Source organism: Anguilla rostrata, chromosome 12, assembly GCF_018555375.3.
Source record: "Anguilla rostrata isolate EN2019 chromosome 12, ASM1855537v3, whole genome shotgun sequence".
In the NCBI taxonomy this organism is placed as follows: Eukaryota; Metazoa; Chordata; class Actinopteri; order Anguilliformes; family Anguillidae; genus Anguilla; species Anguilla rostrata.
Genome location: NC_057944.1, coordinates 776072 through 803604, shown reverse-complemented (window position 1 = coordinate 803604; position 27533 = coordinate 776072). Strand labels below are relative to the sequence as shown.

The window sequence follows — 27533 nt, the reverse complement described above, 5'->3', positions numbered from 1 at the left end:
TAAACCACAAGGCCCAGTCACCCCTACAGCAACACTCCCCTTCCTCTAAACCCAGTTAAATGGTGTCCTTCAAAATGGCATTAACTCATTTAAATCAAAACACACACAATACTCTAATGGACTTGCGCATCTTTCAAAGGCCTGTTGAGCTGTTCAGAAAAGCTCAACTGAAGCAGCTAGGGCCCAGAATCACGCTGAGACTGCGCGACTGGTGTGAGATGATGCAAGGTGTGTAAAGCATGATGAATGAAGGGTGGAGGTGTCCAGAGGCCCCCCCAGTTCCTCTCCTGAGGACACGGCAACGACTCTGCAGTGGAACACAAACAGAGCTGAGAGAGGACAGTCTGTCGCCATAGCGACAGCACCAGTGTTCCATTCACAGCAGGCAGACTGATCACTTGGTGACAGTCGAACGAAACGCATAGCACAAAAAACTAATTAATACAGAGGCCAGTTTTCTCTGGGATTTCTCATTTTCTTACCCATTAGGCCCAACATCCCATATGCACTAACACAAACATCAGTGTATCTATCTACTGATGGCAGTAAAGACCTTATGAACTCCCCCATGTAGATATTTGGCAGACAGAGCAATGAGAGAGCCATGGTTAGATTTACCTGCTGCAGATCACTGATCACAGAGAGGAGTACTCAAACAGCGGGCCAGTCAAAGGACTGCACTCAGCAAACAGGCCTACGGCATTCCCTCACATCAAAGATCCTCCCGCAACACCAAATGGATTTATTTTCACACAAGTGCCGCATTATTTCACTGCAGAACAATGCAGAAACGTTACAAAATGATGACAGAGCAAACTGGTTAAATAAGAGGCCATGGCAACATCAGACCCTACAGACATGGGACTACAGGAGCTGCGGGAACTACACTTATGTACTAACAGGAACTACACTTATGTACTAACAGGAACTACACTTATGTACTGACAGGCAGCACACTTATGTACTGACAGGCAGCACACTTATGTACTGACAGGAACTACACTTACATACTGACAGGAACTACACTTATGTACTGACAGGAACTACACTTACATACTGACAGGAACTACACTTATGTACTGACAGGCAGCACACTTATGTACTGACAGGAACTACACTTACATACTGACAGGCAGCACGCTTATGTACTGACAGGAACTACACGTTTGTACTGACAGGAACTACACTTATGTACTAACAGGAACTACACTTATGTACTGACAGGCAACACACTCATGTACTGACGGGCACCGCACTTATGTACTGACAGGAACTACACTTATGTACTAACAGGAACTACACATACGTACTGACAGGAACTACACTTATGTACAGGCACACATAAGGCCCTATAGGGAGTGAACTTCATATAAGAACAGCACCCTTAAGCTGCTGAATGGACAGCACTTTTACCAACAGGCACTACACTAAATCATCGGCTGGCTGCAGTTAAGGACCTGCAGGTATTTCTGTACTGCAATTCCTACAGGTAAGGGCTGGTACAGGTAAAGGGCTAGTACAGGTAAGGGCTGGTACAGGTAAAGGGCTAGTACAGGTAAGGGCTGGTACAGGTAAAGGGCTGGTACAGGTAAAGGGCTGGGACAGATAAAGGGCTGGTATAGGTAAAGGGCTGGGACAGATAAAGGGCTGGTATAGGTAAGGGCTGGTACAGGTAAGGGCTGGTACAGGTAATGGCTGGTACAGGTAAAGGGCTGGTACAGCACGGCCTCTCCGTCATCTGAACACAAATTTAGAATTAGAAGCCACACAAACAGGCATCAGGCCGAAAGCCAACCTCCTGCTGTCACACTGCTCACACACCATTCTCCAGCTTACACATCAACGTGTCTGCTCCATTACAATTCTGTACAGTTCAGACAGAAAACTTTGTTTGTACTTTTATTATGCAAGGCTTCCTGTGGTGCTTCAAGCTCTACTATGAAGCACAACACACTCATTCTACCACATCATCAGAATGTGAGGTCACTCAGATTTTACTAAGTGTGAGTAGAGTGCTGTCCCACAGTTTAATGGCTTATACCTATACCAGAGTTTTCCACAGAACGCACCCCAGACCAGATTCAGCCCAGTAACATCTAAAAACATAAACACAAAACCCCCATCAAACTCTGGGACATCTGTTGTAAAAACAGCACATTGACGGAGGTCAAACACACCTTAGCATCTGGCTTTTAAAACCAATCGGCATTTTTAAAATAGCAATCTAATTAATCTAGCCCATGACCATTTATTTTGGAACTACAAAATTCAGAAAATCAACAATTATTCACAAATGAAATATCTAACCCTCCCTGTTCAATTCCACCACCCTGACAAATTCCAATAAGACATTTATAAGAACATAAAGCATTAGAGATCCGAATTATCTTAAACTACCCCTTCCAAGTTGATTTGGGCAGTCATTTAATTCTTTGACACCAAAAAAAGGCTGAATGAGCCCATTTTAATTTTCTTCCAAGCAACAGCTAGTTGCACTCATGCTGGCTTAAACATCCATATCACACCAATAGCAACTCCGTAAGTAAATGAAGAATATGAAGGTGGCTCTGCCCTCAGGTGCATCTGCAGAGGGGGCCTTTACCTCTTGTTGACGGGCTTCTCGTCCTTGTCGTAGGGCCGGACGAACCACTTCCCGATGCGGGCGAATCCGCGGCTCATGAGGCAGCGCTCCAGCAGGTTGTGAATGGCCTTAAAGAGCAGTGTGCGGCACTCGTACGTCAGGCCGCCCTCCCACACGCCGTCATCTTCCCCTGCCAAAAACAAGGGGGCCCAGGTCAGATCCATGGGGAACACCACAACAGCTGACCGGCATCTTTCAATTTCATGGCACTCTTCGGGAACACACACAGACCATGGAGGCTGTCAAACAATTTACTTAGTATTATTTTTGGTTACACTGGGCTAGTGGCGCTCACCAGTGCCCTGGGCTAGCAGCGCTCACCAGTGCCCAGGGCCAGCAGCGCTCACCAGTGCCCTAGGGCAGCAGCGCTCACCAGTGCCCTGGGCTAGTGGCGCTCACCAGTGCCCTGGGCCAGTGGCGCTCACCAGTGCCCTAGGGCAGCAGCGCTCACCAGTGCCCTAGGGCAGCAGCGCTCACCAGTGCCCTGGGCCAGCTACGCTCACCAGTGCCCTGGGCTAGTGGCGCTCACCAGTGCCCTGGCTAAAGGCTGAGAAAGTGAACTGAAGTACATAGCTACGAGCAGTAAAGAGCATGCCTGCACCCATCGCTGAAGACATCACGCTAACAGAGCAGTTGCGTGGTTACACCAAGTAACAGGAGCACAGGCTTACCATGTTTCATCGCTGGATTTGTCAGAGGAGGAACTTGCACATTTCAGGAAGTGCTTTCACTCAGGAGTTACAAAGCTCACACTTATATAAACATACAAGTTTTAAAATTAAACAAAACAAAACAAAAACACTCAGTCAGGGCTCTATGTTAACGTTTTTCTAAGGAGCACATGCTCCTAAGTTGAAAATTTTAGAAGCCCACTAATGCATACCAATTGGTAAATGTGCTCCTAAATTATTTTTCCAGGTAGCAAACTTTTCAGGAGCAAATAATACAAAATGGGAGCACTGTAGAGCCCTGAAAGTAAAGCAAGTTCTACAAACTGATGCAACACAGTCGCACATAGGGACACCGATCACAGGTTCTGAGATAGAAGGCTCAAACGAACGGAACCTTTCCCAAACCAAAGTTGGTTAATGAAAATCCAACAACCATAGTGCCAATGATCACACGGAAATAGAGAGAGCTTGCTGAATAAACCAGCAGGCAGGGATTAGCAGCCTGGTAGCATGGCTTCCTGTGGTTTTATAGGTCTACAAAACAGATGTTTGCCTGCAACACTTTATTTATAATAGCATTGTTTCCAACCCTGAAAAGCAACTTGGCAGTACTGTAGTATAATGTTAAGGAGCTGGTCTTGTAAACATAAAGGCTGCAGGTTTGATTCCCGGTTAGGACAATGCCGTTGTACCCTTCAGCGAGGTACTTGACCAGCACAGCTTCAGTATATATCCAGCTGTATAAGCGGATGCAGTGTGGTTACAAAAAAATAGTTGTGTAAGTCGCTCTGGATAAGTGTGTCTGCTAAAGCCTGTAATATAATGTAACTCTTTCCATTCCTGGGTAAGTCCAAACGGGCTCTGAGTGGCTAACAGACCAGAAATTACAATGACCGAGAGAAAAACTGCACTGGGCTCCAATGGAAAGCACCGGCAGAGAAATGGGCATGTGAGAGAATTCTAAATTAAACTCAAATATAGCCACTGGCGCATGCAAAAGTATAAATGACGCTCTCAGGCTCTAACGCTCTCAGGCCCCAACGCACTCAGGCCCCAACGCTCTCAGGCCCCAACGCTCTCAGGCCCCAACACTCTCAGGCCCCAACGCTCTCAGGCCCCAACACTCTCAGGCCCCAACGCTCTCAGGCCCCAACACTCTCAGGCCCCAACGCTCTCAGGCCCCAACGCACTCAGGCCCCAACGCTCTCAGGCCCCAACACTCTCAGGCCCCAACGCTCTCAGGCCCCAACACTCTCAGGCCCCAACGCTCTCAGGCTCTAACGCTCTCAGGCCCCAACGTACTCAGGCCCCAACGCACTCAGGCCCCAACGCTCTCAGGCTCTAATGCTCTCAGGCCCCAACGCTCTCAGGCTCTAACGCTCTCAGGCCCCAACGCTCTCAGGCCCCAACGCTCTCAGGCCCCAACGCTCTCAGGCCCCAACGCTCTCAGGCCCCAACGCTCTCAGGCCCCAACGCTCTCAGGCCCCAACGCTCTCAGGCTCTAACGCTCTCAGGCCCCAACGCTCTCAGACCCCAACGTACTCAGGCCCCAACGTACTCAGGCCCCAACACTCTCAGGCCCCAACGCTCTCAGGCTCTAACGCTCTCAGGCCCCAACGCTCTCAGGCCCCAACGCTCTCAGGCCCCAACGCTCTCAGACTCTAACGCTCTCAGGCCCCAACACTCTCAGACTCTAACGCTCTGAGAATCACAGTGTCTCACACAGCAGGTCTGAGAATCACAGTGTCTGACACAGCAGGTCTGAGAATCACAGTGTCTGACACGGCAGGTCTGAGAATCACAGTGTCTGAGACACAGTGTCTGAGCAGGTCTGAACAGCAGTCTGAGAATCACAGTGTCTCACACAGCAGGTCTGAGAATCACAGTCTGAGAATCACAGTGTCTGACACAGCAGGTCTGAGAATCACAGTGTCTGACACAGCAGGTCTGAGAATCACAGTCTGAGAATCACAGTGTCTTACACAGCAGGTCTGAGAATCACAGTGTCTTACACAGCAGGTCTGAGAATCACAGTGTCTGACACGGCAGGTCTGAGAATCACAGTGTCTGACACGGCAGGTCTGAGAATCACAGTGTCTGACACAGCAGGTCTGAGAATCACAGTGTCTGACACAGCAGGTCTGAGAATCACAGTGTCTGACACAGCAGGTCTGAGAATCACAGTGTCTCACACAGCAGGTCTGAGAATCACAGTGTCTGACACAGCAGGTCTGAGAATCACAGTCTGAGAATCACAGTGTCTGACACAGCAGGTCTGAGAATCACAGTCTGAGAATCACAGTGTCTGACACAGCAGGTCTGAGAATCACAGTGTCTGACACAGCAGGTCTGAGAATCACAGTCTGAGAATCACAGTGTCTTACACAGCAGGTCTGAGAATCACAGTCTGAGAATCACAGTGTCTGACACGGCAGGTCTGAGAATCACAGTGTCTGACACGGCAGGTCTGAGAATCACAGTGTCTGACACAGCAGGTCTGAGAATCACAGTGTCTCACACAGCAGGTCTGAGAATCACAGTGTCTTACACAGCAGGTCTGAGAATCACAGTGTCTTACACAGCAGGTCTGAGAATCACAGTGTCTGACACGGCAGGTCTGAGAATCACAGTGTCTGACACAGCAGGTCTGAGAATCACAGTGTCTCACACAGCAGGTCTGAGAATCACAGTGTCTGACACGGCAGGTCTGAGAATCACAGTGTCTGACACGGCAGGTCTGAGAATCACAGTGTCTGACACAGCAGGTCTGAGAATCACAGTGTCCATACGGCAGGAAAAGGCCTGCCCATGTGAGCGATGACAGAAGCGCAGCGGACGGACTCAGCGGCTGCAGGAAGCGCCAGCCCATCAGCATAGTTTACCTGTCCTGACAGATCAACCGTATTATATATATATATTCATCACACCGCATTTCTTACACTACTTTATTGACTTACTTTCTAAGATTATTCAGTTCACCTGCTTTCTAAGACTAATACCAATCTAAACACAGTTTACCTGCTTTCCAAAAACTAACAGCCATACAGATTCACTTAGCTTGCATTCAAAGATTAAAATCCAGGGAAATTCAATCTTCCGGCTTTCCAACAGTGATCTTTATCCAGTTCACATGCATTCTCCCAGTTTTTTTAAATGAGCAAACTGCTTTCTTAGAACTTCAGACTTTAGCAAGAATTTTGCAGCCAAGTTCCTATTGTAAATAAACTGAATAAAAGTGAACTTGTTTAGCCAGGTGCATTTCAGTTCAGTGACGGTGTATAAAGTTAAGCAGTGATCAGAAGGGGAAGGATTAGGGTTGCAAATTTTAGAAATATTACGGAGAAAGTTTCAGAAAGTTTCCAGGAAATTCCAGAAAGTTTCGAGAATTTCTCTTAAATTTTCCGACCCGTTGCAACTGTTGGAAGGCTTATGGGGGCCCTTACCTATGAGCTCATGGTGGATGAGCTCGGCGAAGTTGGGCTCGTCCCCCCACCAGAAGAGCCAGAGCTCGCGCCGGCCCGGCGTCTGGTGCCGCCGCCACACGCTCAGCACGTCCGACTTGAGGCAGCGGCTGAAGCTGCAGAGGATGGGGTCCTCCTCCGTCACCGGGAACAGGATGGGGGCCGAGGAGGGGCCCTGCCACACGAAGCGCTTCCATTTTATCCCCGTCAGGTCAGCCTGCGCGAGACGAGGCAGAGAATCCATTAAGCCTTTCAGCTTTCGGATCACAGACATGCGACTAGAATGTTCTGAACTGAACATTCTAGTGCTGATGTCACAGTCACTGCCGACAACGGTAACTGACGGCAACAAAGTTCTGAGAAAACATCCCACCTACTCTCCAAAGGGTTAAGGAAGGAAGGTGGGTGAGTGAGACAAGTGGGGGTACAAGGCGAAAAACGTAATACAGATGAAATAACAAAATACAGGTGCAGGAAAGCGAGAGATGGTGAGATGCAGGTAAGAGTGTGTGTGTGTGTGTGTGTGTGTGTGTGTGTGACAGCTGTGAGCTGTCACACACAGTGAGCAAAAGTGAGTGATCTGGAGAGAGTGAGAGTATGGGTAAGCACGTGTGAGAGATAATAAAAGAGAATGACGGAGTAAACAAAAGCCAGCTCTGCTTTTAACAGCAAGTAAACACCTCTCCAATAGCGCACCGCGGCAGAGCTATTTTTAGCTCAACGTAACTTCCGGTGACACTCAATGACCGGAAGTCAGACAACAAAGCAGTCGCATTAGTACACACGTCTATGGAGAAGGCGCCAGAATCGGTAACGTTACAAGCTTTCAGTAAGAAATCATGGTTTATATTAAACATTGCTGTTATGCAACATGCAATAGCGACAGTCGGTACACAGACAGACTGTTTATGGCGGGTGTAGGATTTATAAACTTCCCTAAACCCAAGACGCAACTGGAGAAGTGTCAGCATTGGATTAGGGCTTGTGGCCATCCAAAAGTGCAACTGAGTGTGGAAAAGGTGAATAAAAGCACGTTCATTTGCACAAAACATTTTGTTGGAGACAATGGACCAACGGATGATCACCCTGATCCCATCCCTGCAAGATATTAAATCGAACAGGCACAATCTGAAATATACAGCCTAAATGGTAAATACACTGCATTTATATAGCACTTTACAATTGATGCCTCTCATTCACCCGAGCAGTTAGGGGTCTGATTGCTGTTTAGTACGAAAACCGAAAGATTGACAGTTGTCAGTCACTCTCCCTCAACCAGCGGCAACTGGTGAGCAGAAAATTGGTGGGGCGCAAAACTTTCCTTTAAACTAATCATTGATCTCAATCTGTTTTTATTCATTTTACTTTATTATCAAGTGTGCCAACAATCGGACTAATCAAATGGCAAGTAGCCTAACACACAGCATCTTCAAACCGCATTAGGGGGATTAAATCATAAATTCAATTTATCCATTAAAAATCTGTTTTAATCAACAAGTAGTCTACACTTAACAAACAAGATACACCAGTCTGTTATCTACTGTGTTAGCTTTCAGAATAACCAGCAAAAACAAAACCTGCACTTCAAGACTGTTTTAGACTGTAGATGCGTGCAAGTGCATGAATCCGCAAATAATGTTGATTAAATATGTGCACAATTTTGTACTGCAAATGAAAATAAATGTAGGCTATAAGGCCTAGGCTACTCGCTAAAACTGCCTATTTGGGGAGAGCTGGCTATATATGATAGTATTGAGTAGCCGATTTTGTGGATTAATTGTATTGATACTCAAGGAAAATCAGGGGAAGTTTCTGCCACTGCTTAGTGATTAAAACAGATTTTTCTAAATCGCATTTATCATTTAATCTCCCTAACACAATGCGAAGAAGCTACTGATTTCTTTCCACGGCACTTTAACCATTGTTTCAGTCATACAACACTATGGAACTCAACCTCAGTAGTAAATTGTGCCCCTGGTACCTTATCGGGTGTTAAAATCACTGGATTTATATTAGCATTTAGGTTGGAAGTTGGTAGTACAGCCATTATTGCTGTGTTCCAGACACATCGGGAACTGGGAAATTCCCAGTTCCAACTAGGAAAATTGCACTGGAACGCACTTCCAACTCGGAAATTCCAAGTTGGGAACTGGGGAACATTTGTAAGCCCTGAGATTACGACATACCGTCATTTGACATCACATCCAACATGGCTGCCTACAAAGTCAATGGTAAATAAAATAACTGCAGCATGTTTTGAAGCTTTTGAGCACCATTTTAAGTTGCTTTTCTGGTGGTGGCTGGCGAAATATGGCTGTTGTTGTAGTTCCAATGTAGCAACCAGTTAGCAACTTGCTTTTTTAAAAGCACATAACAGCTTCGAAATTCACCCATGGCGGAAGAAACTGCCAGGTTGGCCTACAAAAATACGTCATCTACGAAGCAACCACTGGAACGCTCCGAGCTCGTAAATCCGACCGCCCAAGTCGGAGCTACGGGTTTCCGAGCTCACCTGGAACGCAGCATATGACAACAGGCGCTAAGCCAAAATGCACATTTCCGCGTCTGACCTCCGTTCCGCTAGCAGTAATATGAGGTCACCAGTGACGCCGCCGCGGAGCGCTACACACTGCTTGCAGAGCAGCCGTTAATCATCTTAGGGAATTCATGAATACACAAAGCATAACCCGACCAACAAAGACCTTTCGACCTAAAAAAAAAAAAAAGAGGCTCTGTCACAACTTCAGCACAAGCTTCACACACACAACTTGCCAAAAGAATATGCAAAAAATGACATTTTCTCTAAAACAGCTGGTTACATTTTTATGATGTGGCAATGCCACATGGCATGCATGAAAAATCCCTTTGCCTTGAGCCCAGTACCTCTGAGGTGCTTAACTGGCACAGTCAACAGCCGTATGCTGTAAACAGTGAGCTGTCACCGTCCAGTGGTTTACATAAGGCGCAAGCCATAGCCGTGGAAACAAGTTTCCAATATGGCAGCAGCCACAGCACCACTTGGCGCACGCAGAAACTCTGCATGATTCCACCTGCAAAACCTCAAGCACCAGCTGAACAGACCTGCCCGGCCAAGAGACTGTAAACAACCAGGAGCCCGAGTGCAGTGAAGGCATCCTCCCAAAAATTAAAAAAAATTCTAAACGGTCCTTAAGAAAACACTAGCTGCGGCAGAAACGCTCGGACAGTTAAAACAGATTCATCACTGGGCCAGTCTCAGCTGCAAGACTACATTTCCACAGGATTGCAAGACAAGCCACAAATCATTGTCTTTATTCTGCAATACACCATATCCATGCGCGCACATTACAATACAAATAGTCCTGAATGTGCCAGTAAAGGCAATACATTCATGAATGCAATTATTATTATCAAAAGACAGTTGTAAATAGGGCTGAAACAACTAATCGATGACATCGACAAAACTGACAATAAAAATTTGTTGGCAACAAATTCTTTATCAAATAGTTGGATCGACTTTTTTAAAGTTCAGTAGGGTGTGTTCCAAATGGTACAGCTGTCCTACTTACAGTGTAATAGACCAAATCGTGCCGGTCTGGAATGGAAACGCATTTGAAAGATGGGGAGACGGAGGTGGCAGCTCTACTGGTGGAAACTCATGCGCGACCCAAATCTCACAAAATAAGGGAGCACTTCACATTGAAGAATTCAGAAAGATGAACTTGCAGCATGAAAGCACAACAGTGATGCGTGAGCACCTGAAGAGAAAGCACGTAGGAGCTCTAACTGAAGGTGAAGCGGGCTAAGCACAATAAGTAGATGCAAAATCCTTGTCAAAAGAAATAAGCTAGTCATCAACTACTTTTCAACAAGCTCCGTTTACCACAAATTAAAGGTTTAGCTTCAGTGCTTGTTTACCGTCTTAACGGCACATTACAGTGACAGCTAACTAACACATTCTCTGTCTTCTACGGACTGCCCCTCCCTACTGATGCAGCATGCCTTTAATGGCAAACTGTCTGAATATTTATATATCGCATCAGTAACTTTTTCCATTTATTCTTCTTAGTGCATCCCCACTGTCCATTTACTGTAGTAGTGATGGAGTGACAGTGATCAGTATTTGGCCTTTAAACATCAGTAACAGTTAACTACAACAGTTAACTTAACCTTGGTCATTAATGGGTACCACAGTGCATGCAGGTTTTCATTCCAGCCACTATAGAGGGTATGCACATGACGTCACAGTAAGTGGAAGTCACTGCGGTTACACCCACTGAGTGGCAGAAAGACTACTGAGTGGCAGTGTTAGCGTTCAGCTTGAATGCTGCGAAAACAAAAAAAACACATCTAAAATGGGAAAGAGCTGTTGTGCGATTGACTGTACAACTAGATTCAACAAGAAATCTTTTTTACAGACTGCCGAAAGCTAAAGAAAAGAGAAGCAAATGGATCGCTGCAATTCGCAGAAACAACTGAAACCCAGGCACCGAAACGTGGATTTGTGGTTGTCATTTTGTGTCAGGTATGTTGGATTTTTGGGTAAAATCATACCTTAAGTTATGTAGGCTACTGTATTGACTACTCATTAATTAAATATTTAGCATCTTTCATTTATATTCTGTGTAACTGTAAAGTTTTTGTCAGCATTTATTAAAAAACATCCATGATGATGAGCCTTGTGTTCTACAAAAAAAGGGGATGGTTAGATAATAATTTATGCTTGGCTAGCTAATACTAAGGTATGATTTTACCCAGAAATCCAACATGCCTGACACAAAATAACAACCGCAAATCCACGTTTCGGTGCCTGGATTCGAGTTGTTTCTGCGAATTGCAGCGATGCATCGCTTCTCTTTTCTTTAGCTTTCAGCAGTCCGTAAAAAGATAGCTCCAATTTCTTGTTGAATGTCCATGGACCACTGGTTCTTCGGTAAGTTGTAAGAATCACTGTCGAGTCCATCTGCCTTTAATATAAGCAGATAGCCTAATCGTTTGTTTTACTCCCGGTTTTGCAGTTTTCTCTACTTAAAGGCAGCCATGTCGCAGGATGTTTTGCCACTCAGTCCCGACTGAGGGTGCGTATTCCGGTGGGAAAGTGACGTCAATGCATACCCTCTATTGTATTCTCAAAATTTTAACAAGTTGTTAACTTTTCTTGCGTAGGGGCTCTTCATGTTTAGAGGGATTATTTGCCCTCTTAAGCCACATTATGTCAGAAATAGCTATGCATGCCACAAAGAATAAAAGTCCCATATCCACACTGCAGTATATTGCAAACAATTTACATAAGAGAAAGATTTTAACTGATCAAATTAAAGAGTTTAAATCAACAGGCTCCTAATTGGTGAAAGCATGGACACATGGCCACTAAGAACTAATCATTTGTAGATAATGAAGAATTAAAAAGACAAAGCAAATGATAACAAGCCAAACCTTCAATGTACTAATACGTATTAAGAAAAAAAATTTGAGCCAGCCTTAGTTCAGAGCATGTGGACATGCTACCATGTCTTCATTGCAATACTGTGGCACTACTCATAGTCCAGCAATGGCCTCTTGATTAAACCATTTGATGTGTTGAAGCCATTCAATGTATCAAAGCCTGTTAACATCTTATGTCTTACATGCTGCTATATGCACTTTATTAAAACCTTCATTATTATGCAGATGCTTTATAGCATACATTTGCATGTTTTTGTCTCATAACTTTCATCTTCTGAGTTGTTGAATATTCTTTTTTTTTTTTTATACTCCCAGAAACAAAAGTAAACATTCTGTGAAACAACTAATCGATTAATCAAAAAAATAATCACCAGATTAATCGATTATAAATATTGTTGTTAATTGCAGTTAATTGTTGTAAACAATATTTGCAGGTGCAAGAATTTCTGACAGAAAATCACTTAAATGCCATACTGAAAAATATGCGAGTCTCTATTTATTAGACATACGCTTTGCAGCTCAGATAAAGAATCTGAAATCTGAAGACAGCCCACATCTGAGAGCAGACTGCAGTGACTAGCCTATGTAAAACACCAGGTCTATAGTATACACACATCACACCTTGGTACAACACCACACTAAAATAACCATACCATGCCAGCAAACCAAAATGAGCTGATGATGGTGGCAGATTCTGAACAAAACCACAGCTCCAGCACCTACAGGGAACCTCACTTCAGCCAATCAGAGGCAATGATCCTCCACTGGATAAAAAAACAATTAAACTGGCATTGAGACAGTTTACACCAGCAGTGAGTGAACAGTAACCCGGAGCCCAACAGTCCTGCAAACGCTGTGTCCAACAAAAGGAGCAGGGTAGGAGGACACGCTATAAAGAGCAAAAAGAGGATCTCCACAGGCTCATTACACCCCTCTTAACCACGGTCAGCTCTCGCACCTGAACCAGAACCACCTTTCAACCCTTCCGTTTGTCATGGACTCACCTGGAACCTGCCAGCAACACCTGCGCAGGAGATTCCAGAGTGCGTACAGAAGCCTGGTAATCACGCAGCCGGTGTTCCAACCACAAACAGCGTTTTTCTCTCTAAAGATTTGACACAACAGGTCTGACGAACGGACTCCAGTTTCTAATTATGCACTCAAGTGTGAAAAAAGAATCTACAATTCTTTCTGTGCACAGGTCTAAATCAAATAAAACACTAAAAAGCACAGGCTGAATCAGTGTTATTAGAAACGTATTAGAAACTGACCCGAGACAACTTAAAATCATCTTTCACAATTTTACAATTAGACAAAACAAACAGAAATGGGAAACCTATTCCCTACCCCACCAACCATTCTCTCGAATAAACAGCAAATGCAAGGTTTTTGGCCTTGAAATTGCTGTATGTGAAACACAAGATGACAGTCCTTTTTTCCCCACTGCCAGTTTAAAGCTTATGAATTCCACGCTCATTTCAAAAGCACTGCGTTCAAATACATCTTCCTTGCCTTGCCTAGTCATGTTAACAGAAGGCATCGCACTTTCTTAGACTACAGACCAGAAATAGCATGTTTGGGATCTTAAGGCTCGTGCACAGCGTGGCAAAACCACAGACGTTTCAGTTTCCGGGCTTCATTTACTCCTGCACTTACAGCGCTGATGTTAGTACACTCCAGCCTCACAGGTTGCTTCACGGCTGTTTACGCGCACAGAAACATTTCCCGCATCTAGACTCCCCCTACACTCTCTGGCCTTACACTGTACACTGTTTTCAAATTATATTAGTCGCATCCACCGCTTCAAATGCAAGCAGTTTACGGGAAACTACCACGAGTATGCGCATGGCCAGTCTGTCAAAGTTGTTTGCACCTCATTTCAACGTATAATCATGTACATAGTTGTAATAGATGCCAGCTGCGCTCTTTCCCATTATTTTTCCATTACCGTATAGAAGCCAGAAATGCTCATCTTTACAGAGTAAACATTCCAAACAACTACTGTGGGAAAATACGCTAATCTTTTCTTTACAATATCCATGGAGCGTATTCTCTTTTCAACGGACTTTCAGTTAAAGCAAACTACACCGTAAAAACAAACTATCAATAATAATGTAAATGTCTGGGGAAACATTGTGAAGTACTGTACATACAACCTATCGTCCCGAATTATTTGGTGAGTTTGACCGGAACAATTGACACATAATAAATGGACAAGATAAACCAACTTGACGTGACAGTAGTGACACCCGCAGTCACATTTCCTAAAAGTGTATCTCCAATTTCGCTCCACCTTTGAGCATTCCCTATAGTCCTGTGGTTATCACTATCATCCGTCTTTTCGTTTCAGACCAACATTGGTTTACTAATTTAAGATAAAATGCACCAATATATGCGTGAAGCAGCTTTATAAAGCAACTAGCCCCAGAGGTGAGTAAACAGTCCTGCCATGCAGGGGCCAGAAAGATAGGCTTCCTTACACACCGTTTTTGGTTTAGTGAACAACTTCTTGCGCAACAGTTGTAGCCATACATAAACAAAGATAGCCTTAGCACAGCCGACCGCCAACATCTTGCTGTTCCTGAAATTAACCCACTGTACACATATTCGGACACGAATGGCACCAAAACAAAATGCATTTTCAGTTCTTCGTTTGCTAGATTAGTATATATGCATAATGGGTTATTAATACATTAATTGTGCCGCCAACTTAGCGTGAATACAATTTTCTCTAACGTCAGCTAAATATTAACTGCAACGATGAGAGACTTCTCGATCCATTTGTCTCCAATACATAGACTAATATTATTATGTCATTATTTTGCAGGGAAACACTACTTTCCAGTCCCGGCTAGCAAATTCGGCTAAATTCGGACTACTCCACCGAACAAGGAAGCTGTGTTGTAGCGCTAGCAGATCAACTTTCTTAGCTCTTAGACCGTATGACATAGGCAACCATCTGACCGACTAATTACTGGCCTCGCTCAATTTGGTAACTAACGTTAAGTTACCTACCAGTACCGACTGCTGGTTTACGTTAGCTTACCTGGAACATTTAGTAAACTAACGTTACTAGCAAACTTGCTGGTGTAAGCAAAACGGTTGTCGTCAGATAATCAAAATGGTCAAATCATAAAAAATGACAATGCAGCGAATACGCCTGCTGAACGTCCATTCAGAGCTGTCCGCAATGCTATGCCTGCCAGCACCGTTAGCCCACTAAAGTCAGCAGGCAACAACTCGTTTTCCAAAATTAGATCATGCTAACTAGGTTCCCAACCAGCGAACTAGCTAGCTAGCTATCGCCTTACTAAATGAAATTAGGGCCAAGAAAGTTCAACTTACATAATCACAGCTATACAATGTGTCATTAGTTTAGCCAGCATTGATTAAATGTGTGGCATTGTTGAATCCCAACAGTGAGTTCGAATCCTTTTTACTTTCAAATGTAGTTAGCTAGCCTAGTCTAACCAAACTCTAGCTAACGTTAATAACAGATGGCCAACTAATATTCCAAAACTTGGCAGACCTAAATTACAGTAACAGCCACCTACGTTTCTCACCAAGTGAGGAAAAAACTTCAGCCCTAGCTGACATTAGCTACTTGGCTAGTGTCGAGAAAATCTTGCTTGATCAGCATGTCAACAAGACTCTTGAAAGCTTCAATATCACTCGAACTGCTAATAGCACAACTAGCTACAAATCAAGTACACACAGTAAACTATAAACAGCTGGCTAGATGGCCAACTAGCTAGTGCGAAGTATGAACCAAGCAACGTTCCTTACTAAGTAGACGACTATTGTCTTTTGTATTACATTACTGTATTATTCAGCCTCCTGGCCAAGCCAATGAAAACAAAAGAAATTTTGAATCAAATGTCTAATGTTCGGATTGCAACACAACAGGCCAGAACCTGCGCTCGTTTAGCCGAAAAGCTACATAGCATTGGCTAGTTAAAAATGGCTTCTTTAACGTTAGTTTTAGCTAGAAGCTAAATGTCTTACCAGGCAGAAAAGGTTGGAATGGCAGTCCTCCAGGCTGGCCCCGTTTGGTACAAAGCAAGAACTCATACTTTCAATGTGTGAACGAACGATCCATCATTCCAGTTCCCAATAAAGTAAGAATAATTATAAGCAGTAATATTCTATGGTGGAATAAGCTGATGAAAAAGTCTACACAATCCAATCGGTTGGGGAATGTAAGCTAGCTAAGCAAGCAAGCAAGCCAGCTAGCTAGCCAGCTAGCTATAAAGCTAGCCAGTTCAACACCCCCTAGATTTTCTCGTTCTCTTCAGCAAATATTTCAGCTGAGAGAAAATGAAAAACACCACAACCTCCGCATCGCAAAACTATCCAAACGTGTCGATAAGTTAAAATCTGAAAGAAGCGAGAACGCTCTTAAAACAAAAAGGAAAGCAAAGAAACAACTATCCCCCTCCTCTTTGCTTAAAATACCCTCTGGCTTTAAAAAATGTACTCCTATTCCTCTATCGTCGCCAAGCAAGAAATAATTTTTAAAACATATCTTTAAAAATCTACCTAAAACAATAGTATGACTATATTTCCCAGGTCAGTTTGACCATTGCTATTGAGACACTGTTCCTGCTGGTTCCAATTGAATTCATGGATTCCTTTCTTTAATGGCGGCCACAGGGACAACTCTGTCTCCCAGACCCTATTGGTTCATTCGTGGTCATGAGGGGCGTAATAATACTGTAACTGATGGCTATTGCCGCCAGAGCAAGTGGCGCTACTGAGCATCCAGGCCACAGTGAAAACTTACCAGCTTCAGCAAACTGTGCTCCACCTAGCGCCATAACCTAAGAAATGTAGACGTTTTTAGACACAGCCTGACTACACAGTAACAGCCTGCTTATTAGAATATTAAATAAATATTAGTTTTGTTAAAAAGGCAACATTCCGTTCCAAAGAAAGATTAAGAAGATGGCCAGACTATGCATGTCTGACTGGGAATTGGACTCGGACACAAGATAATAAATGGCACGGAACCTTAAATGACCCCAGTTGGTGTGCTTCATCCAGACGTGAAAGATTAGATCTCTTACAGTGCAGCGTAATCGTTACACCTATGTATTAGTTTTTCTACAAAATCCACAGGGACAAGCTCCCCCCTGCTGGTTGACACCCCCCCCCCCCCCCCACCCCCACCCGCACCCCACCAATCTTCATCGTCATCAAAATCGTATTATTATTATTAGTAGTAGTAGTAGTAGTAGTAGTAGTTGTTGTTGTTGTAATAGTAGGTGTATTAGTATAGCACGAATACCCTTGCAAGGTGCACCCACGTAATTAAATACCCATGAAATTTAAGACGATAATGAAAATAAGACTGAAATCATACACAGGCACCTAGGCCTACTTAAGGAACTGTCTGTCTAGAATGTGTTACGTTTAAATGGCCATGCTTTTTCAAGCAAATGAAATTCGATGTTTTAATAAATGTAACTGAATGTAACAACACAAAATGAGCACTGTACAAAAAGCGTGTGTATGTGTGCGTGTGTATGCGCGTGCGTGTGTGCGTTTATCACATTCAAAGGTATAGTATGTCACACATACCATTAATTACAACAATATTTACGACAGAAAAATTCTAAAATATCACAGACATAATGTGATTACAGTGATATGCTTTTATATTATATTGAGGATGTGACAGAAATAGTATATGCTAAATATTGAACGAGGGATTGATCGGTTCAGCTTACATTTGATGATGACTCGATGGAATTAATTATTAAAGTTTTGCTGTAACTGGTTTAGCAGAATACCTAACTGGATTTGCCTGGCAGCCACAGTCCATTTGCCAAATTATTCCGGCTAATTACAGTTAAGCAGCAATTTCAATCTCTCATCAGCGTGTACACACACCGCCCACTTTTTAACAAATCCAGTTTATCCAGTTTCAGAAACTGGGCGCACGACCTTAGACAAGAGTAGACGCATGCATCCTATCCGTTAAGGAGGCATTTCATGAGAAACTTTATATCAATCAATAAAAATTGAACACTCATGAAACCGTTTTGTTTGCTCATGTTAAAACTGCATTGTAAATATAAGGGCTGTGGGAGAGTGAAGATTAGTGGGACACAGTTCAAAACCAAGCTCTTGTTTAGAATCAAGATTAGTGGGACAAGAGCAAAACCAAGCTCTTGTTTAGAAGTGTTAAGATGCATTCATCATCTATCATGCTTTCGGTAGGAATTAAATAGGGTTGTTATGAAATAGGGGCCTGTTGACACCTTTAATTTGATCAGTTAAAAAATTTGCATGTCAAGATCACATTGCTGTTTTTCTGCACGTAATGTGGCTTAAGAGGGCAAATAATCCCTCTAAATTCTGGGATTGCAATTGTGGTTGGAATTTAAACCAACATACACAGGTGGCTTCAGGTCCAAGACTGGCAATCATTGCGCTAGAGGACAAGTCAAATGCAGCTTCTCCATTCTAACTAATTTTAGTTCATTATTAGTGGGCTTGCTTCTGCATGCGCAGGTGGTCACTCACTCACTCATGGACATTTAGTAGGACGCACTTCCAATGGCCTGAGATTTTTAAGCACAGCTTTATCACCTACCGTTACTTTAGTTAACCCTAACATGTTAGCGTTTCGCCTACTTTAGTTAACCTAGTTAGCACGTACGGATACTATTCTGCACGCATGAGTAGGAGCTACGGACACACAGCTACAACCCGCGTACGGATGCTATCCTGCATGCATGAGTAGGAGTTACGGACACACAGCTACTACTACCGGTACAGATGTATGGACACACGGACGCTACAACCACCGATACAGATGTATAGACACACAGAGGACAACAAATAACGTTACAGGGGTGAGGACATGCCATAGCTAGCTAGCTATATAGTTAGCCAAATTCTACTGATGACACTTTTAGGATATGACTAATCCCTGGAACATAATCGCTACTTGCTGATCCCCGGCTGTATATGTAATGATACGGTGCGCCCTGGGTCTAGATGATTTCGTACTTCTTCTGAGCTATGCGCCCTCATTGAAATGCATTGAGGCTTGAGGACAGTGCCAGTTGGAATTTGAAGCAAGCCCACACAATTCCTTCAGGAATTGTAACTTTTCCAGTTTATTTTTATTTTTTTAAAGCATCAGTTTAGCATCTGTGCTGTCAGTGTTGCCCAATGTGGAGGGGACCTCGAATTAAGCCTAAGTGTTAGTTTGATTGTGAATGATTGCAGGCTCGTTTCTTCTCCCTGTGGCGTGTTCTTCTGAGGCTGTGGCTCGGGCTGAGAATCGGTCAGACTGATCCTGTTCTCTTCATGTGAAACACTTGCTGCGCTTTGAGTGGAGAGACCTTTACCAAGATTCAGCCTGGGAGACAATGGCCATAAATAATTCCTTTCAACCATTTGATGGTGGCACAGGAGAGCTGACAGCAGGAACTCTGTGGCAAGCCTGCAGGAGAGCTGACAGGCTGGCTGAATCACCCCGTGCTCCTGTTTCTGTTCATTTTGCATCAATCATCAAGCTGTGCCATTGGTGATTTTGGAAGTTGGTTGCCATAGGGTTACATTAGTTTATCTCAGGCTCTGGTACCCCCTGCAGAACCCAAGAGATCTAATATTGAATTTAAAATGGAACTGCATAGAATGCATTTTGTGGATGGTAAACCAATGTACTAATGCAACAACATCAGGCAATGGAAATTCTGGAAATAAAGCAGAATGGGCTTTGGGTGTTTGTTTGCTTCTGATTGGATATAGCTCAGGAGGTAAGAGCGGTCGTCTGGCAGTCAGAGGGGTGCCAGTTAAATCCCGTGTTGAAGTGTCCCTGAGCAAGACACCTAACCCCTAATTGCTCCCAATGAGCTGATTGGTACCTTGCATGGCAGCCGTTCACCGTTGGTGTGTGAGTGTGTGTGTGAATGGGTGAATGAGCGGCATCAATTGTAAAGCGCTTTGGATAAAAGCGCTATATGAATGCAGTCATTTTATTCATTTGATTGGACAGGAGCTGCTTTGCTGAGTAGAAACTGTGGATGAGGCCTCAGTTGCATTTCCCTCATGAAAAATTAACTTGACACATTTTCCCTGCTGCAGTTTTGTCATGGGGTACTGTTGGAAAGAGATTTCATGTTTTTTAGTTTTTATGTTTTTATTATTTTTTTTTTCATGATAAACTCTCTAGCAATCAAGAACAGTGTAGGTTCATGAGATGAGAGTACCATCCATGAAACAAAGTATAACAAAGATTTTTTAAATAATAGATGTAAAGTAAAGATATAGGTGACAAAAAGCATTTCGTGCGGAATGGCTGGTGGCCATTAGTTGCATTCTATGGACGATGTTCGAGTTCTGAAATAATCCAAAGGCATACCTGAAAAATATGACTATGAGAGCAAAAACTACGTTTTTTTTTTACATTTATAGCAAGCAACAGCACCTTGCACAGTTAATGGCACACTTGGAGGTTTTAAAAAATAAATATTGGTAATGAGCCGTGTTCCATTAAATATGGAAAATTATCGATTACATGAATATAGTTCCCCATATAAAGAGGTTGTTTATTCAGGAATTATTTTCTCCCAAAAAGATGACACCCATTCAATCCCCCATTTTCATTAAATTGTGCACCCTCCCTTTTCAAGGATAACACTCATCTATATTGCCAAATAAGAAAGCAGATAAACCGGAGCCACAAAATACCCTTCAGTTTTGGGTGAACCTCTAAACCTGACAAAATGGCTAGGCTGTCGGGTGCATCCAAATAAAATCAGTACATCTCACAGTGATGTGCCCCAGTCTAGAAATGAATTCTAACCACATCATTGTGTGCGTATAACTGCCACAGCAACCTGAATTTGCCACAGAACTGCCAAGTGATGGAGAGATCCAGTCAACAAGATGTTTCCAACCTCATCTCACAATAGAGACTCCCTCTGGTCAAGGACTCTGGTCTGCCTGCTTCAGCTGTGTAACTTGGGAAGTCATGTACTGCACAGCATAGCTGGGAGAAGGGGGGTTAGCAATACAACCCCCCCCCCCCCCCCAGTGCACCTCATATGAGCCCCTGGGAAGGTGACATTCATTAATATCACATATAAGAGGGAAATTGTTCTCTCACATCTTTGAAATGTTTAATGTTACACAATGACACATCGCTGACCAGTCATTATCATTATCCAGTCTAGACCGCCATTGCTCAAATAATATTATATTCAATATTTCACAAAAAGCTATTTAAAAATAGATATCCTGAATGTTCCGGTGAGCCTAGTGATTCTAGTGAATCTGAATGTGTTATCGTCAACCTCCAAGAACACTATCCTGAAATCACAATAAAATAATTCACTCTAGAAATTTCCACACCAAAACATATTATTATTGAATACACACCAAAATATGCACAAAGTAAATATGCAAAGATATAATTATTGGTTGAAGCGATCTTCAAAAGTGATGGGTTTCTACACCTTCAAGTGCTTTTGTTTGGTATTTTTCTAACAGTTATCCACTAATAGTTCATCATACTGTATTCTGTTTTCATAGGAAAATAATTGAGCAGAATTGTTCAAGATTAGTGTGTTTTCTTAAATTGGACAAGGTACTGCCCAATACTTTGAAATTTTCTGAACTCTGCTTTTTCTTACTGAAAAACAGTCCAGGGGCTGCTCTACACAATGACAGGCAGGTATGATGCAAAGGCACATAAGAGGCCCAGCTGTGTTTCCTTTGAGTGCTTTGGTGCATGAGAGGAGGCAGACTTCACTGCTGCTTACAAATGGACTCATAATACACATAGAGCAGAGACCCACTCAGAAAAGGCAGGCTCTTAAATAGTCAGCTCAAAATTCCTCGCCTTAATTTATATTGTCACAGCAGGGTAGCAAGAGATGCATTTTCTGTCAGAGAACATGAAAAGGACATAAAAGCTGAGCCATACAGCCTTCTGCTTACAAGGTACTATAGCACTGAGGCAAAGGTGCAGCTGATAATTCCCATAATCCACCACAATAAAAGGCTGTATACTGCACACTGATGTGGGGAGTATCCAACTGAGGGAAGAACTTTCATCTACCCCACAGGACCAAGCTACAGTCAATACTGACACTGTCAGGATTCAGTCCAGGACCAAGCTACAGTCAGTATTGACACAGTCAGGATTCAGTCCAGGACCAAGCCACAGTCAGCACAGACACCGTCAGGGTTCAGTCCAGGACCAAGTTATAGTCAGGATTCAGTCCAGGACCACGCTACAGTCAGTACTGAGTCAATCAAGATTCAGTCCAGGACAAAGCTACAGTCAGGATTCAGTCCAGCACCAAGCTACAGTCAGGATTCAGTCCAGGACCAAGCTACAGTCAGTACTGACACAGTAAGAATTCAGTCCAGGACCAAGCCACAGTCAGGATTCAGTCCAGGACCAAGCTACAGTCAGTACTGACACAGTAAGGATTCAGTCCAGGACCAAGCTACAGTCAGTACTGACACAGACAGGATTCAGTCAGGGACCAAGACACAGTCAGTAATGACACAGTAAAGATTCAGTACAGGATGAAGCTACAGTCAGGATTCAGTCCAGGACCAAGCTACAGTCAGTACTGGAACAGTCAGGAATCAGTCCAGGATCAAGCTGCAGTCAGCAGGTACTGAAGGGAAAACAGCAGGTACTGAGGGGAAAACAGCAGGTACTGAGAGGGAAACAGCAGGTACTGAGAGGGAAACAGCAGGTACTGAGGGGGAAACAGCAGGTACTGAGGGGAAACAGCAGGTACTGAGGGAAACAGCAGGTACTGAAGGGAAAACAGCAGGTACTGAGAGGGAAACAGCAGGTACTGAGGGGGAAACAGCAGGTACTGAGGGGAAACAGCAGGTACTGAGAGGGAAACAGCAGGTACTGAGGGAAACAGCAGGTACTGAGAGGGAAACAGCAGGTACTGAGAGGAAACATCAGGTACTGAGAGGGAAACAGCAGGTACTGAGGGAAACAGCAGGTACTGAGGGAAACAGCAGGTACTGAGAGGGAAACAGCAGGTACTGAGAGGGAAACAGCAGGTACTGAGGGAAACAGCAGGTACTGAGAGGGAAACAGCAGGTACTGAGAAGGAAACAGCAGGTACTGGGGGAAACAGCAGGTACTGAGAGGGAAACAGCGGGTACTGAGAGGGAAACAGCAGGTACTGAGGGGAAACAGCAGGTACTGAGGGGAAACAGCAGGTACTGAGGGAAACAGCAGGTACTGAGGGGAAACAGCAGGTACTGAGAGGAAACAGCAGGTACTGAGAGGGAAACAGCAGGTACTGAGAGGAAACAGCAGGTACTGAGAGGAAAGCAGGTACTGAGGGAACAGCAGTACTGAGGGAAACAGCGGGTACTGAGAGGGAAACAGCAGGTACTGAGGGGAAACAGCAGGTACTGAGGGGAAACAGCAGGTACTGAGGGAAACAGCAGGTACTGAGAGGAAACTGTTGTTTGTGTGACTCAGAATATCCAGCGCTGGGCTGACCAGAGTGTGTAGCAGTCAATCTGCCTGCAGTCTGAGCATCCCTCACCACTGAAATCAATATGGAAGCATTCCTCAGAACAGCATCACGAATGTAGTCTTAAGCATGCTTAAAGTTACAATCTCGAAGATTTCCATTTCGTTCTCTTTGGCGGTACCAATGGCGAGAAGCAGTAATTGCAGGTGTGTTTTTGGACCTTACTTCCCATAGATCCAACCGGATCCAACCAGTGTCGCCTGTGTGACGTCAGTCAGTTGGCACCTGGGCCACACCAACTAAACACTTACTATTTACTGAATAAAAAATGGTTGTTATAAAAGTAACGTTATGTACATACTCATTCATTGTCTAACATTAGGCTAACTTAAGCTGTCTTTACACTGCCGAGCGGGTTAAAATGCTGTAGCAGACCTGGGGTAGAATTAGTGATGATCAATTTCCACAAACGTTCTTTATCCACCTTTTGCCCGGTATGAACATCTTTACACTGCAGAGAAGAATTCGCGGGATTCGCTGTGGCTCGTGCAATTATGTATCTCGTGCACAATAAACAGTCTTTTTCGTGAATGATTGTTGTGTGATATTTTTGAAACAACAGCCTTGAAAAATGTTACCCCTGGTGTTTCAGGTTTTGCCTTTTTCAAGGCTGAATGAACATATGAGGAAGCATAATAAAATAATAACAACGCTAATCCATACTGCCGTATTCTTTCATTTAGTTTTCTCCAGCTTGACATCTTTACACAGAAATCAGACCGGCTCTGCTCCACCTATACCCCGGCGTTATTGCGATCATTATAAAATATTGATGAACTTGATGGCAATGTAAATAACGATAACGTTAAGGCCAGTTCAGATCAATGATTCGCAACGAGACGAACGAGAAATGAGAACGAGAAAATTGCAGCGGTGTGAACTGGTTAGCTGCAGAGCGTCTGAAGCCGTTGCCTGGGGTCTCAAAAGACCCACCATGCAGTTTTAGAACGTTTACAATCAGACGTCTTGGAATTTTGCAAGTTGCATCCAGTCTCGTTGCGAATCATTGATCTGAACTGACCTTTAGTTAGCTACATTGCAAAGTTGCAACAAGTTAGTATTGCATTCGAGAGACGGTTTGCGAGGTCGGTACCGGTCGGTAGCGTTAGCTAGCGTTTTTTCTAATTGTGACATTAGATTGTGTTAATTACATTAGCTAGCTAGCTAACGCAACGTTACCCGATATGAGAGATGGATACTGTGCACAACGTTGTCTAAACTAATGTTGCTTTTCTTGACATGGTCCGGTAGCTAGCGTTAGCTGTGCAAATAGCTATGTAATTTAGTAACGTTACATTGTCATCAAATGTAACACGAAATATACTCTACTCTCTACTCTACTCTACTCTGAGGAGTCCTCTCATGTTACCCAAAAAAACTTTTATGGTTCCATAACCCGCCGACACCAGAAAAAACAGTACGCTGCTCACACACAAGTGAGTTGAAGAGCCAGTCTGTTGTGTTAGCTCCGCCTACCGTCTCTGGCGGACCAACCACTGATGGGTGATGGAAAATGCATCACTAACTATGCGCCGCTTGTGATTTTTTCCCGGGAATGTCGCCACAGACACCCAGTTCTTTAATCATAAATAATAATAATAATAATAATAATAATAATATAAATTAATATAATAATAGGCTCAATCACTATTGTGTTACCTAATTCGGCGATAGATAGTGACTTAACAGACATTTATTTTAATGAAAATCTTCGAAATTATTACTTTAACTTTGAAAGTGATGTCAAATTGTACATATACCTTTGACTGGGAAAATTTATTACATTATGTGGCCTATGTAGCCTTTTTTAAGCAGGCTGCCCTCACTGCATAGTTATTAACCTTGATATAATTTTTATGGGTTTTTTTTTTTTTTATAATTCCATGAGTAGTTCATGTATTTCCAGGATGAAAAAACAGGTGAATTTTTTAACCATTTCATTTTAGTGCAGTGTTTTGTGAATTTGCCAAACACTGCACTAAAATGGTAAATGGACTGCATTTATATAGCGCTTTTATCCAAAGCGCTTTACAATTGATGCCTCTCATTCGCCAGAGCAGTTGGGGGTTAGGTGCCTTGCTCAAGGACACTTCGACACGCCCAGGGCGGGGTTTGAACCGGCAACCCTCCGACTGCCAGACAATCGGTCTTACCTCCTGAGCTATGTCGCCCCACATAGCTCATATAAAATTATTTAAAAATATTTTAGTAAATTTTATTGAGTTAGGTTTTAGTTATTCCCCCACTGTCAAACCCAAGGGATGAAATGTTTGTAGGATATGCGTTGCACACTTATAGCTAATAATAAATGTGATTCCAAACATATGTCCATCTACATTTTTATAATCAGGGACATTTTCAATGAAATACCTCCAGTTCTGGTTGTTGTCATACAGTTCTGAAGACCGTAATGCAAGCGTGTGGTCAAAAGGTGAAAAGGTAGGTGGCTACAGTGTATTGTCAGTGAAATTTCACATAGCTAGTAAACTAGTTAAATAATACATAAGTAAAATTGAAGTGCACTTCTTCAGTGACAACATTTTCCACATGCATGGGCTCTGGCTTGATATTAGTGACACCACACTGAATTTAATTTGCAGTTTTGCAGTTTCATTTTAGCGTTTAGTCACATTATATTAAACAAAAACCTTGAACTTTAAAAAACTTAGTCAAGGATTATCATCTCACTTAACATGCTACCATGTGAAGTCAGTACAAGCCAACATTAGGCGCTTTTCCATGGTAGGGCCGAACCGTTACCAGGGCCGAACCGTTACCAGGGCCGAACCGTTACCAGGGCCGCTCTGTTACCAGGGCCGAACCGTTACCAGGGCCGCTCTGTTACCAGGGCCGAACCGTTACCAGGGCCGCTCCATGCCGTTCCGCGCTGCTCAGGACTCACTGGAACGTGGTTACCATTTCAGTTTCCATCTGTCAGGCTGCTAAATAAATGAATTGTCAATCCAGTCAGACTGTACTAAAAAGGGCGACAACGTGTGTGGTATTACGCACAGCTATTTTGGAAGGTACCCAGGCATCACAAATGCGCGTATATTTCACAAATGGGTTGTCCAAGACAATATATGACCACTCAGTCTCAAAGGGGACATATCTGTGCGTAAAACCAATGGTAAGGTTATGTATTTATTTAATATTTAGTCCCAGATATTGACTGTAGAATGACACGGTATCATTTTTTAAAACTTTGCCTCGTTTATTTCGTTATTCAGTGAGCAGAGTTTTCACTGCTGTTTATTGGCATATCTTAGGGCTATTGTCTGGTTTATCTTGTTGCTATGACGGAATACGATTATTGAGTGGCATTTTTGTTTATATTAGCTTCTCTACCGACCTAGCTTACGGAAGAGGACGTGAAGAGACCGTAAGTGGAGTCACAAAACTGACGTAATGTGAAACCAATCAGTGAATACGTCATTAAGCCTGCCCACCTGAACGGTTCTGCTGCACTGAAAATATCGTGCTGGGAACAGTTTGTAATCGTTCCGCGCCAAATCGTTTCCAGGTGGAAACACCATTGGAACTGTTCCTCTCCGTGCTCAGAACCGTTCGGCCCTACGGTGGAAAAGGGGCTATAGATCCCTCTAAGCCCCAAGAACAGAGGGGCAATGACACTGGAGAGGCTATGACTCACCTGTTTCCATGGTTTCCAATTTTGTTTAACTTTATAGCTGTGCAAAGAACAGACCTTTGCCCAAAGCATCTGACAAATACATGATGTCGCATTGCCGTCTGTAACCAGGCCAAAGTCCTTAAGACACTATTTCATTAAACAGGA

General features: G+C 43.5%; 1 protein-coding gene across 1 annotated transcript in view; it reads right to left on the bottom strand.

The window, feature by feature from the left end:
- Positions 1-16865, bottom strand: part of LOC135236710 (mediator of RNA polymerase II transcription subunit 13-like) — an 86003-nt gene extending 69138 nt beyond the window's left edge. Inside the window, exons 1-3 of the mRNA XM_064303207.1 lie at positions 16203-16865; positions 6756-6990; positions 2603-2771 (exon numbers count right to left, since the gene is read on the bottom strand). Coding sequence (XP_064159277.1) covers positions 2603-2771; positions 6756-6990; positions 16203-16268 — 470 coding nt within the window. The 5' untranslated portion in view covers positions 16269-16865. The remainder of the gene's footprint in view (positions 1-2602; positions 2772-6755; positions 6991-16202) is intronic.
- Positions 16866-27533: the final 10668 nt, after the last annotated feature.